This window comes from Cucurbita maxima, unplaced genomic scaffold (genome assembly GCF_002738345.1).
Source record: "Cucurbita maxima cultivar Rimu unplaced genomic scaffold, Cmax_1.0 Cma_Scf00084, whole genome shotgun sequence".
Taxonomy (NCBI): domain Eukaryota; kingdom Viridiplantae; phylum Streptophyta; class Magnoliopsida; order Cucurbitales; family Cucurbitaceae; genus Cucurbita; species Cucurbita maxima.
The window spans coordinates 336,207-348,161 of record NW_019272100.1 but is presented as its reverse complement, the minus strand read 5'-3'; the positions used below and the strand labels follow the sequence as shown (position 1 = coordinate 348,161).

The 11,955-nt window shown below is 41.1% G+C and overlaps 1 protein-coding gene across 1 annotated transcript; it reads right to left on the bottom strand.

The window, feature by feature from the left end:
- Window positions 1-7,373: 7,373 nt before the first annotated feature.
- On the bottom strand, window positions 7,374-7,859 carry LOC111472680 (ethylene-responsive transcription factor ERF022-like). The gene has a single exon (XM_023118284.1). The coding sequence runs from the start codon at window positions 7,857-7,859 to the stop codon at window positions 7,374-7,376; it is 486 nt and encodes a 161-aa protein (XP_022974052.1).
- Between the last annotated feature and the right edge of the window lie 4,096 nt (window positions 7,860-11,955).

Genomic DNA, 11,955 nt, shown 5'->3' with positions numbered 1-11,955 from the left:
TCCTCTGTTCGGATGTAATCAATCTTTATGAGCCCTTGATCTGCACATTCTAGAATGTAGTGGAATCTGATTTCTATGTGCTTGCTCCGTTCGTGCAAAATTGGATTTTTGATCAGGGAGATCGTAGCTTTGTTGTCTACGTATAGCATTGGTGGATCACTTTCTCTCCCGATGAGTTCTTTCATTAGTCGCAAGCCAGATCCCTTGTGTTGCTGACATCGAAGCAGCGATGTATTATGCTTCGCAAGAAGACAAAGCAACTACCTTCTGTTTTGTTGATTGCCAGCAGATTGCGCTACCTAAGAGAAAGTAGATCATTCCACTAGTGCTCTTATGATCATCAACGTCACCGGCCATGTCACTATCACTGTAGCCGACCAGCTTGAGTTTCTCCTTTCCGCTCCTTGCGCAGTATCTTACACCTCAGCCTCTGGTTCCGGCTACATAGCGCAGGATGCGCTTGACAGCCACTAGATGCTCCTCCCTAGGTGCTTCCATAAACCGGCTCACATATCCAACAGAATAAGCAAGATCAGAACGAGAGTTTACCAGATAGCGCAGACTCCCGACAATGCTGAGGTAATTGGTGGAGTCGACTGTCGCCGTAGTGCCGGCCTTCCTTAGTTGGAGTCAAGCCTCCATTGGCGTCCTTGTAGGATTACTGTCCACAAGCCAAGTTGTATCCAGCAGCTTCTTCGCATATGCACTTTGGCAGATGGAGATGCCGGTAGAATTCTGTTGCACCTCGATTCCGAGATAGTAGCTGAGCACGCCGAGATCGCTCATCTCGAAGTTTTTCGACATCTCCTTCTTGAACCTTCCGAGGACTTCCACGTCACCTCCAGTGATTATGAGGTCGTCGACGTACACCCCACGATCAGTCACTTCTTGTCATGGCCATGCATGTACATGCCATGCTCAGAGGCGCAACGTTTGAATTTCAGTGACAGTAAGGTACTGTCGAGCTTCGCGTTCCAAGCTCGTGGAGCTTGTCGAAGCCCGTAGAGTGCCTTGTGCAGGTGCAGTACTTTATTGGGGTTGTCGTTGTCTAGGAAGCTAGGTGGTTGTCGGACATAGACGGTCTCCTTCAGCTCTCCGTTGAGGAAAGCAGACTTTACGTCCATATGGTGAACCTCCCAAGAGTAATGTGCCACAATTGCCAGCAAGAAACGAACGGGGATTCTAACATTGCCACTGGCGCAAATACCTCTTCGAAGTCCACTCCTTGCTTTTGGACGTAGCTCTTCGCCACCAGACGGGCCTTGTGCTTCACAACTTCTCCTTTTTCATTGCGCTTCAGTTTGAAGACCCATTTGAGCCCTATGGCTTGGTGTCCTGGCGGCATATCCTCTAGACTCCACGTATGGTTCTCGGTGATGGATGTCATCTCCTCCTGCATTGCCTTCAGCCAGCACGGGTTCTTTTCTGCTTCGGCGAAGGTGTTCGGTTCATCTGCACTGATGGCATGTAGTTTGGCCACTTCTTCGAGATCGCGCACTGCTAGTCCAGGTGGTTCACCTCCCTCCTACTAGGTCGTCCATCCTTCGGTACTTGGCCTCCAGATTATTAGTATCATGATCGCCATCCAGTGTCGAATCCGCAGTCCGTGGTGTTGCGAATTCCACTGGTTCAGGGGTTGCACCTGCTGATGCTAGGCTCCTTCTTCCAGCTCAGTGACGAGGTACTTCACCGTGAATTGATTTGGATTATGGTCTGCCTCGATCATGTCATTCCACTGCCAGAAGGTGCTTTCGTCGAAGACGACGTCGCGAGACACGTGAGCTCGCCCCCTACAGGATCATTTAGCCTGTACGCCTTGCTTCCGGGTTCATAGCCAATGAAGACAACCTTCAGCCCCTTGGGAGCGAGCTTGGCGTGGTGGGGACGTGTTACCTTCATGTATGCGACGCAGCCGAACACGAGGAAATGATATACCGCTGGTTTTTTGTTGTACCAGGCCTCATATGGCGTCTTCCCATCAAGGCTTTGGGTTGGTGACCGATTGAGAAGATAGACGGTCGTCATTACTGCCTCTCCCCAGAATCTACCAGGCATCCCGGCCGTCACCAACAATGACCCCGCTGTTCCGACGATGGTCTGATTTTGGCGCTCCACCACTCCGTTCTGTTGGGGGGAGTAGGGCGCCGTTAGGTGCCGTTGTATGCTGATCTCGTCACAGTACCTTACCGAAACTTGCTGAGGTGAACTCTCCGTCTCGGTCTGTGCACAGTGTCACAACCATAGTATGAAGAGAGTAGGTTGTGACCCTCACGCCATGACAAGTAAAGGGGCGTCCCTCAAGAGACGCCCCATCTGGCCATATGCGGGCCAACATAGAAGAATGTCATGATGCGATCGAGGAGGACGATGCATCATCCAACACACCACCACGCAAAGTGGGTATTGAAGATATATGTTGAGACATAAGCATAACAGAGACATCAGCATAGACATGAAGGACAAGATAGGCTTGTTGAAGGGCCAGGTAGGGCCCCGGGCCTTAACCTCAAAAGTCGGGGTTTTGGAAGGAATTTGGGCATGCGGTTCGGGAGTTAAGTCCGTCCATATGAAATATGAATGCTCGCCAAGTTTGGTGTCAATCGGACATTGGATGGACAATGCACGACACCTGGTAGAATGAAAATGGCTCAAAATGTACTATAGAAAAGAGTCAGTATTGAAAGACAGATCGATCAGATATCTCTTTTAACGAATTGCCTGATTGCGGCAGCTTATCGAGACTTGGTACTAGACCAAGCAAAAATTCCCTAGAAGAGAGCTTAAAGAGGGCTGAAGCTTAAGGAAAAGAGACCATAGAAAATCAGTCCTGAACTCCAGAACGAAGGGGATAGGATTGAATACTGTCTTCGTCGGTAACCATGGTGTTAGCTCTCCACCACCCTTGGGCCCCTGGGCCCTGTGGCCTAAATAAGCTACCCTGTGGCACATACTTGTGTCACAGTGTGGGCGAGCGTGTCGAGACGAGTGTCTCGGGCGACTTCCTTTGAAATGAGTATTTGAAGGACAATACCTCTCGCCGGTGTTGTCGCGGAGCTTTAGGCGTGCAAGCCAATCATCACAGCGTTGGCAGCAGCATGGAGGAGTGAGTGAGTGAGCCTATTCAAGATAAACCCCATGATGTGTGTGTTTTTTTTACACTTTGCATTTTCTTCCACTCGAACCTGAGACCTATAAACACTTTGCGTTTTCTTCTACTCGAACCTGAGATCTGTGTGTCCACTTGAGCTATTCAACTTATTTGCTGATAGGTTGGCTCCTCCGCAATGATATACACTGATGGCTTCAACTTGGCTCTGATACCACTTATTGTTTTTCGATAATCAAGAGAAATTCAGTGAGAGGAAATCGTCGACGGGAGGTTGTTAGAAGAAAAATAAAATACAGAGAGAGAATGACTAAAATTTTAACTGCGTTCAAAATCAGGTTATTCTATATTCTGAACAGATTTCCTATTTAAATATAAACTAGAGTCGCCAACTAAATCTATGTCACTACAAAATTGTCGGAGGAATTTTGAAATCGTGTAAATCTAAATAAGAAATAACTGAAAAAACCCAAGTTTTATCTAACGGACTAAATCAAATCTAATCTTAATACAGTAGGTTGTGAGAGAGAAGAGAATGAGAGAGTAAGACAAAAGTTTGTATGACTGAGAGTGGGGAGAGAGACACAAGAGAGCATAGAGCAAAGAGAGAGAGTTCCGCTGTTGTGAGGAGGATGAGGGAGAGAAAGAAATAAGGCTTTTTGGTAATTGAAGTTATTTTAAATTTCTTTAAACCAAAATTGGTAATTATTGGACTTTGCCAAAAGGGGTTAGGCTTGGGCTTTGTAGAAGGGGTCAGAGACAAGACACTAGCCATTGGTTATTAGGCTTTAATTTTGGGCGTTTGAACTTTAATTTCTTTAATTTTGTTTCAATATTTTTGAGTTGGGTCGAGTTGACCCAATCGTTTTTTTTTTAATCCGAACCCAACCCATATTAGATTGAGTTAAAAAAATGGACCCAATCCAGACTCGAAATCCAACCTTTATATTTTGGGTTGGTCGGGTTGGGTTTGGACTTCAATTTCTTTTTTTTTTTTTTTCAATATTTTTGGGTTGGGTCGGGTTGACCCAATCATTTTTTTGGAATCCGAACCCAACCCAAATCAGATCGAGTTCAAAAAAATAGACCAAACCCAAATCAGATCGAGTTCAAAAAAATGGACCCAACCCAAACCCGAAATCCAACACAACCTAATCCAACCCTTATATTTCGGGTTGGGTCGGGTTGGGTTCTCGGGTTTTCAGGTTGGGTGTACACCCCTACTTCCTTGCTAAAGTTAATTAAGGTATTCCTATACATATGTATTAAGATATAATATTTAGAGAATATATTAAAATAATTAGTTATGAAATATATCTTAAATATTCGTAATCAATTAATATTTTATTTTAAGATTTGATTACTAGTATTTTTTTAATGTTATTCTTAAGATTTAGTTAGTTTATATTTTCCTTTTATTTGTAGGTATTAGTTGGTAGCTTGTATTTGTTTTAAAGGTTGCGAATATTAATGAAAATTGCACTTTTGATCTCACTTCTATTTCTCATTCTTAACATGGTATCAAAGCACCGATTTTTGTGTTCTTAAATATCAAAATTTTCTTTATGGCGGAATCAGCCAAATCCAGCTTCAAAATTTCGAAGGTTGATTTAACACATCCTTATTATATCACCACTTCGATCAACCAGGATATTTACTTTGTTCCAATCAAATTAAAACGAACAAATTATCAATCCTGGAGTAAATCAGTTATGCATGCTCTTATTGCCAAAAAGAAAATTGGTTTCATTGATGGCACAATTGAAGAACCGTCTCAAGATGCAAATTCAACCGAATTTGAACTTTGGAATCAGTGCAACAGTATGATAATATCTTGGTTAACTCATTCAATTGAAGTAGATATCGCTAAAGGTATTATTCATGCCAAGACAGCTCATCAAGTGTGGGTTGATCTTCATGATCAATTCTCACAAAAGAATGCTCCAACAGTTTTCAGATATAAAGTCAATAGCAATGATGTCATAGGGAACCATGACACTGTCAACGTATTTCACCAAGCTCAAAGCACTCTGGGATGAATTGGAAGCATACTGCACACCATTTACCTGTAATCAACGTCAAATACATGTTGATTAACACGAAGAAGACAAGTTGATGCAACTACTCATGGGGCTCAATGAGTCTTATAAAACGGTGGGATCTAATATATTGATGATGACTCCATTACCTAATGTGAGGCAAGCCTATTCATTATTTGTACAAGAAGAGATGCAGTGTCAGGTAACTTCTGAACCTATTGAGATTTTCTCGATTGCATCAGCAGTGCATAAGAAAACAACATATTCAAAATTCGCCAAGGACAAATCATGTGAACACTGCAATAAAAGTAGTCATACAATTGATGAATGTCGAATCCTTAAGTTTCACTGTAAATTTTGTGATAGGAGGAGACATACAAAAGATCGATGTCGACAAAAAAATAATTCTGGAAGGGCAGTACAAGTCAATCAACGCAACAATCGTGGATATCATTTTTTTTTGTAACTCTTACATTAACGAAGTGGAAGAAAGGAGGGAAGTGGATGACACGAAAAAAAGGGGAAAAGAAAAGAAATGATATAAATATATATACTTTTGACTATAACATTTGTCTGACCACACGTCTTACTTTGATTGGTGGGATGCTACATATGATTTTGCAACCTAGTTCGGTAGCTACATGATTTCATATTGATCATGTGACCTAAATCAGTCTAGGTAGGAATGTATATCTAATTCATGATTCATAACTATGTATTATGGGTGGAAATGAACCAATCTTGAACTCATTTAGAACTCATGCTCCGTAAACCAATCTTGAACGGAGTGAGGGATCACATGGATACATAGTATCACAATCGCATTATTTATGGCAGCGGATTTGCGATTGTGCGGCAGTCACTTCCCAGCAACAAGTGAAATAAGCCAATTCGTTCTTGCATCGCCTACGGCCAAACGACGTATGCTCGAGCCTTTGGCCTCGATTTAAGAAGAAAGTTTTAGAAAACGGGGGTAGAGAGTTTTGAAAGCAAGATTTGAAAGATTGAAATTGGTGTTATATGTGATGCAAGCAAAAAGGCAACAACAACGGCTTACAACTATAACTATCGGGTACGGAAAAGTTGACAACTAGTCATATCCTCCTATAATATATTTTGAGGCATTTCATGTCTGGCATACCTAGACATGATTTTTCCGAAACGTCATACTCCTTAAAAATACAAAAGAAAAGCATTATAACATGGAAGGACATAAAGGGTTTGACTGGGCATGAATATGCGACCATGGACAACATGCCCTGAACGAGCATGATTGTGACACATAACACGCGAGATGAGTTGGGTGTCACAACTTGGCTAGAATAGCATAGAATGGAACAACGGGCTTAAAAAATGTTTTATATCCTATATTTTTTAAAATAACTTTAAATAACAAAATCCTTGGATTATTAATTATAAACATTTTTTTTCATACTTCATATTTTAATAATTTTTAATTAACAATTTTTTTTAGATAATATATCTTTCAAGGTTTTTTTTTTTAAATACATCCAATTTTTTTTTTTTAAAAAAAATGAACATTTCTTATTTATTGAATTTCAATTTAGTCTAAAAATTATTAATTTTATCAATGTGCTTTATAAAATTGTATTTTATTTAAAAATCAAATTTATTTTAAAAAAAAAAACTATTCCGAGAAAAGTAATAACCAAAACTTACCCAACTCAATACTTATAATTAAATTTAATCATTTGAATGAATACAATTGAGACACCAATATTAGTATTCATAACACATTTTTATCGTCAACTTAAGTATAGTTTAATTGATAATAGTCCACTAACTTATGTCATGAGCACAAAGGTTAGAGCATTAAACTTTTTAACAATAAAAATATTATTTTATTATAATTAACTTTCCATCTATGAAAAAGTTGGAATTAATCAAATTATCTATTCCATCAAAATTATGCAACAAACATCCATCTATGCTAGCCAATAAAAATGAGAGTTAGTATTGTAATTCTTTGTACGTGATTTAGTCTCTTCCCGTTTTATGCAACAAAAAGAAACTCTGGCTCGAAAAATATTATGTTATTAATTCTGTTTCTTTCTATTGGTAATTCGTTTCGGTACAATAAGGGTTAACCATTTATTCCCTTTCTATGAATGACCACATTCATCCCAAAACGAATACAATTGATAAAGCATTATCAAATGACTCAAATTACATGGCTAACTTATCCCACGAAATTTGTGGTTAGAAATTTAGAAATAGTCGGGTAATAACAAATTGTCTTCTTCGTCCGAGGCTGGTCCAATCCCAAGCCAAGCCAACCTCAATGGACTCAACAATGGCACTTCCTTCATCTCCTCAAACATGGTCCGACTCAATCCGTTGCTCGCCCTTCTCTCTCCAACCTCCATCTCTCTCATTTGCGCTGCTGCCTTTGCCGCTGCCGATTGAATATGTTCTCTCGAGCATGACTCCGGTTGTTGGAGCGAGCCGACAGAGTCAGGGAAGTTGAGCAAGGCAGAGGTGCCTCTCAAAAATACAGCTGCCGAGTCGTAGGCTCGTGCGACCATCTTTGGGGAGGCGAAGGAGCCAAGCCACACACGTGTCTTCTTCCCTGGTAACCGTATCTCAGATACATAGCGACCCCAACTCTGCTTTCGAACCCCTCGAAAAGAACTCGAAATCGAAACGTTAGATCCAAGTCGACGTTCGATAAGTTGTGGTTGAGTTTTAGTCATTGAGAGAAGAAAATGAAGAAGCAAAAGGTAGTAGTAGTTGCATTGTAAGTTCAATATATTGAGAGTGGTAACTTGAAGTGAGTGAGAATATAAATGGTGAGTATTGGAATGGAAATAAGTGGCCATTTTTTTGTTTTTGTTATTTAAGTTTTAGACTGTGAATGTTTGATTAATCCACCACACCCAAATGGTAGTGAGTGTTCTCTTATTTATAATCATTTACAGAATACAAAAATAAGGTAAATTACAAATAACAAGGAAATAGCGATAAAAGAAAAGAATAATAAATGAATACAATATATTTGTATTTAATAAAAGGGCAAATATGGTAACCCGTAATGTAAGGCAACTATCTAGATATTTGCCTTATAATGAACGGTCAACTATCCTTAACACCCCCCCGCAAGCTGAGCGTTGGATTTGAACGAACATGAAGCTTGGATCTGAAAAATTCAAAGAGAGGTCGAGAAATACTCTTTGTGAAGATGTCAGCAACTTGGAGATGAGAGGGTACATATTGTGTGCGAAGTTTGCCAGCGATAACAAGTTCTCGAAGGAGATGATAATCTAGTTCAACATGTTTGACTTGCTTGTGAGAAACAGGATTAGAGCTCAAAAAAATAGCACTTTTGTTGTCACATAAGAGTAAGGGCTGCTGTAAAATAGGGACCTTGAGGTCATGCAAAAGATGCGTAACCCAAAGAAGTTCAGCAGCAGTTGTGGCAAGAGCACGATACTCAGATTCACAGCTGGAGCGTGATACAGTAGGTTGCTTTTTGGCACTCCAAGAAATGAGATTGTTACCAAGATAAATAGAATAGCCGGATGTAGAACGACGAGTATCGGGACAACCAGCCCAGTCAGCATTCGAATAAGCGACTAGCGTACTAGGAACAGTGGATGGATGAAAGGTAAGACCAAAGTGGAGTGTTCCTTTGACATAGCGAAGAATACGTTTGACAGCAAGAAAGTGATCTGCAGTAGGGGCATGCAAGAATTGACTGACAGAATTGACAGCATAGGCAATATCTGGACGCGTAATAGTCAAGTACTGAAGGGCGCCAACAAGAGATCTGTAGAGAGTAGGATCAGAGAAAGGAGAACCATCAACAGTCAGGTGTTGAGAAACAACCATGGGAGTGTGAACTGGTTTACTATCGAGCAACTGAGCACGAGTAAGAATATCTCGAGCATATTTTAACTGACTGATAAAGAGACCATCAGAAGTGGGTGAAGCTTCAAGACCAAGAAAGTAACTGAGAGAACCCAAATCTTTGGTAGCAAACTCAGAATGAAGCTTGCGAGTAAAGCTGTTAATAAGAGATGAGTTGTTGCCGGTAACAATAATGTCATCAACATAAAGAAGCAAATAGTTAAGATTAGATTGCTGATGAAAGACAAAAAGGGACGTGTCAGCGCGACTGCAAGAAAACCCAAGTGTGAGAAGAAATGAACTAAAACGCTGAAACCAAACACGAGGAGCTTGCTTTAAGCCATAGAGAGCTTTCTTTAATAGACAAACATGCATAGGAAATCGAGGATCAACATACCCAGGAGGTTGTTCCATATGAACACGTTCAATAAGCGTTCCATTGAAAAAAGCATTCTTGACATCAAGTTGTCGAAGAGGCCATTTATTTGTGACTGCAATAGAAAGCACAACACGGACAGTGGTAGCTTTGACAACCAGACTGAAAGTGTCAGTGTAGTTAAGACCAGGAACCTGAGTATAACCTTTGGCAACGAGACGAGCCTTGAAACGCTCGACGGATCCATCGGGAAAATATTTAATACGAAACACCCATTTAGAGCCCACGATGTTGGTGTTGGCAGGGCGAGGAACCAAAGTCCAAGTATCATTTTGTTGTAACGCTCGAATTTCTTCATCCATGGCAGCCTCCCAAGCAGAATTCTTAGCCGCAGATTTGAATCCTTTTGGCTCAGTGGATGCAAGAAGAGTAGAGAGAAGTCCAGATGAGCCCAACATACCAAGATTTGCTGGATGACGAGTCTTGAATATACCAGCTTTGGCGCGTGTGATCATAGGATGAGTGCCCAAAGAAGAGAAATCAACAGGAGGTTCAATAGAGGTCGAATTAGAAGTCGAGGGTGGCAAAGTGGAACCTGCAAGAGAAGTATCAACCTGCACAGACTCATCTACAAGGTCAGAACAAATATCACACGGGGATGAACTGGATTGAGGAATGTGCGGTGATGAAGTGGTAGGGGGGGATGAATCAATATGATGAAAATGTGGTTCCAAGAAATTTGAAATAGGAATAGTGGAAAGAGGTTGGGCTTGGGAGCTAGGGATAGCAGGAAAGTGAGTTTCATCAAATTGAGCATGGCAAGTGATATATAGCTTAGTGGTGGCGGGATCAAAACAGCGGAACCCTTTATGAACAGGACTATAACCCAAAAAAATACAAGGAATGATGCGGGGAGAAAGCTTGTTAGGCATATAATCACGCAAATAAGGATAAACACGACAACCAAAGGGATGAAAATTGTCATAATGTGGAGTGTAGCCATAAAGGAGTTCAAAGGGTGACTTACCTCCAAGAAGTGGAGTAGGCAACCGGTTGATAATATAAGCTGCAGTGCTGAAGGCGTCAACCCAAAAACGAGGAGAAAGATGAGAGTGAACGAGAAGGGCCAAGCCAGTCTCAGTCACATGACGATGTTTTCTCTCAACACGACCATTTTGAGCAGGTGTATATGGACAAGAGAGTTGATGGTGGATGCCAGAATTACGTAAATGAGTTTTGAAACAAGTACTAGTAAATTCGGTACCACCATCGCTTTGAAATACCTTGATACGAGAAGAATATTTATTTTCCACAAATTTTTGAAATTGAAGAAAAATATCAAAAGAATCATATTTAAATTTTAAAGGGTAAAACCAAGTGAATCGAGAATAATCATCAATAAAAATAACATAATAAAGAAAACCCGAATTTGATTTGACGGGAGAAGGACCCCAAAGATCACAATGAATAAGATCTAACACATGAGACGACCTACGTTCATTGCAGGAATAAGGCAATCGATGACTTTTCGCAAGCTGACAAGTATTACATAATGATGGAGAAGGCAATAAAGACGTAAGAGAAAGATGACCTTTTTTATTTAAAAAAGAAATAAAAGAATGATTCACATGACCCAGACGAGCATGCCATAAATCATATGAAGCACGTAAAGATTTGTTTTTAAGGGCTGAAATAAAAGCAGAGTTGCCGCGCTCCAGCACATATAGACCTCCATCTCTTTTACCGGTTGCCACCACCCTTCCTGTTTGATGATTCTGGATAGTAATAAGATTATTAGTAAATGTAACGGAGAGAGGAAAATCAGACGTTAATTTACTTATGGAAAGAATATTTTTAGTGAGGTGAGGGACAACCAAGACATCTAATAAGTGAATATTTGGAACAGGAGAAAGAGTACCGGTGTGGGTAATGGGTAGGGATGCACCGTTTCCTACGATCACAGAGTCCTTACCCGTGTAATTTTTAGGCTGATCCAGAATTGATGGGTCGGCAGTCATATGGGCCAAAGCTCCAGTGTCCAGAAACCAATCAGCAGCATCGGGTCCAGCAATAGAACATGACGTGTTAAAGGCTTCAGCAAGGTGAGCATGAGAAGAATCAGGTCGAACATACCGTTGGTTGCAGCGGTCAGCATAATGGCTCTCTTTGCGGCATATTTGGCAATGAGGTGGTCGACGACCCTGACTTGAGTGGGTTCGTCCTCGATTAGAAGAGTTGTTTTTGTGAGAATAAGAACGACCTCGCTGGTTGGTAAAGGAAGCAGGGTGACTTCCATGGGTGCGACCACGATTAGTGGCTGTGAATGTTGTAGGAGTGGAGTCAGAGAACTCAAGGGAGCGCTGGAACAACTCAAAACTTTCAGTTTTAGAGACTAGATCTGCAAAATAGGGGATAGGGGTGAGAGCCATCTGAGCAGTAGAAAAAGCTGAAAATTCGGTGCCGAGTCCACGAAGGAACCAGTGCACTTTATCAATGTCCTCGACGGGTCTACCAATGGCATGAAGTTGGTCACAAACTTTTTTGAAGGCACAGGCATACTCAGCAAC

Bases quoted from the DNA above. Each gene is read 5' to 3' on its own strand.
- LOC111472680 (XM_023118284.1), bottom strand. From the start codon at position 7,859: ATGACTAAAACTCAACCACAACTTATCGAACGTCGACTTGGATCTAAC.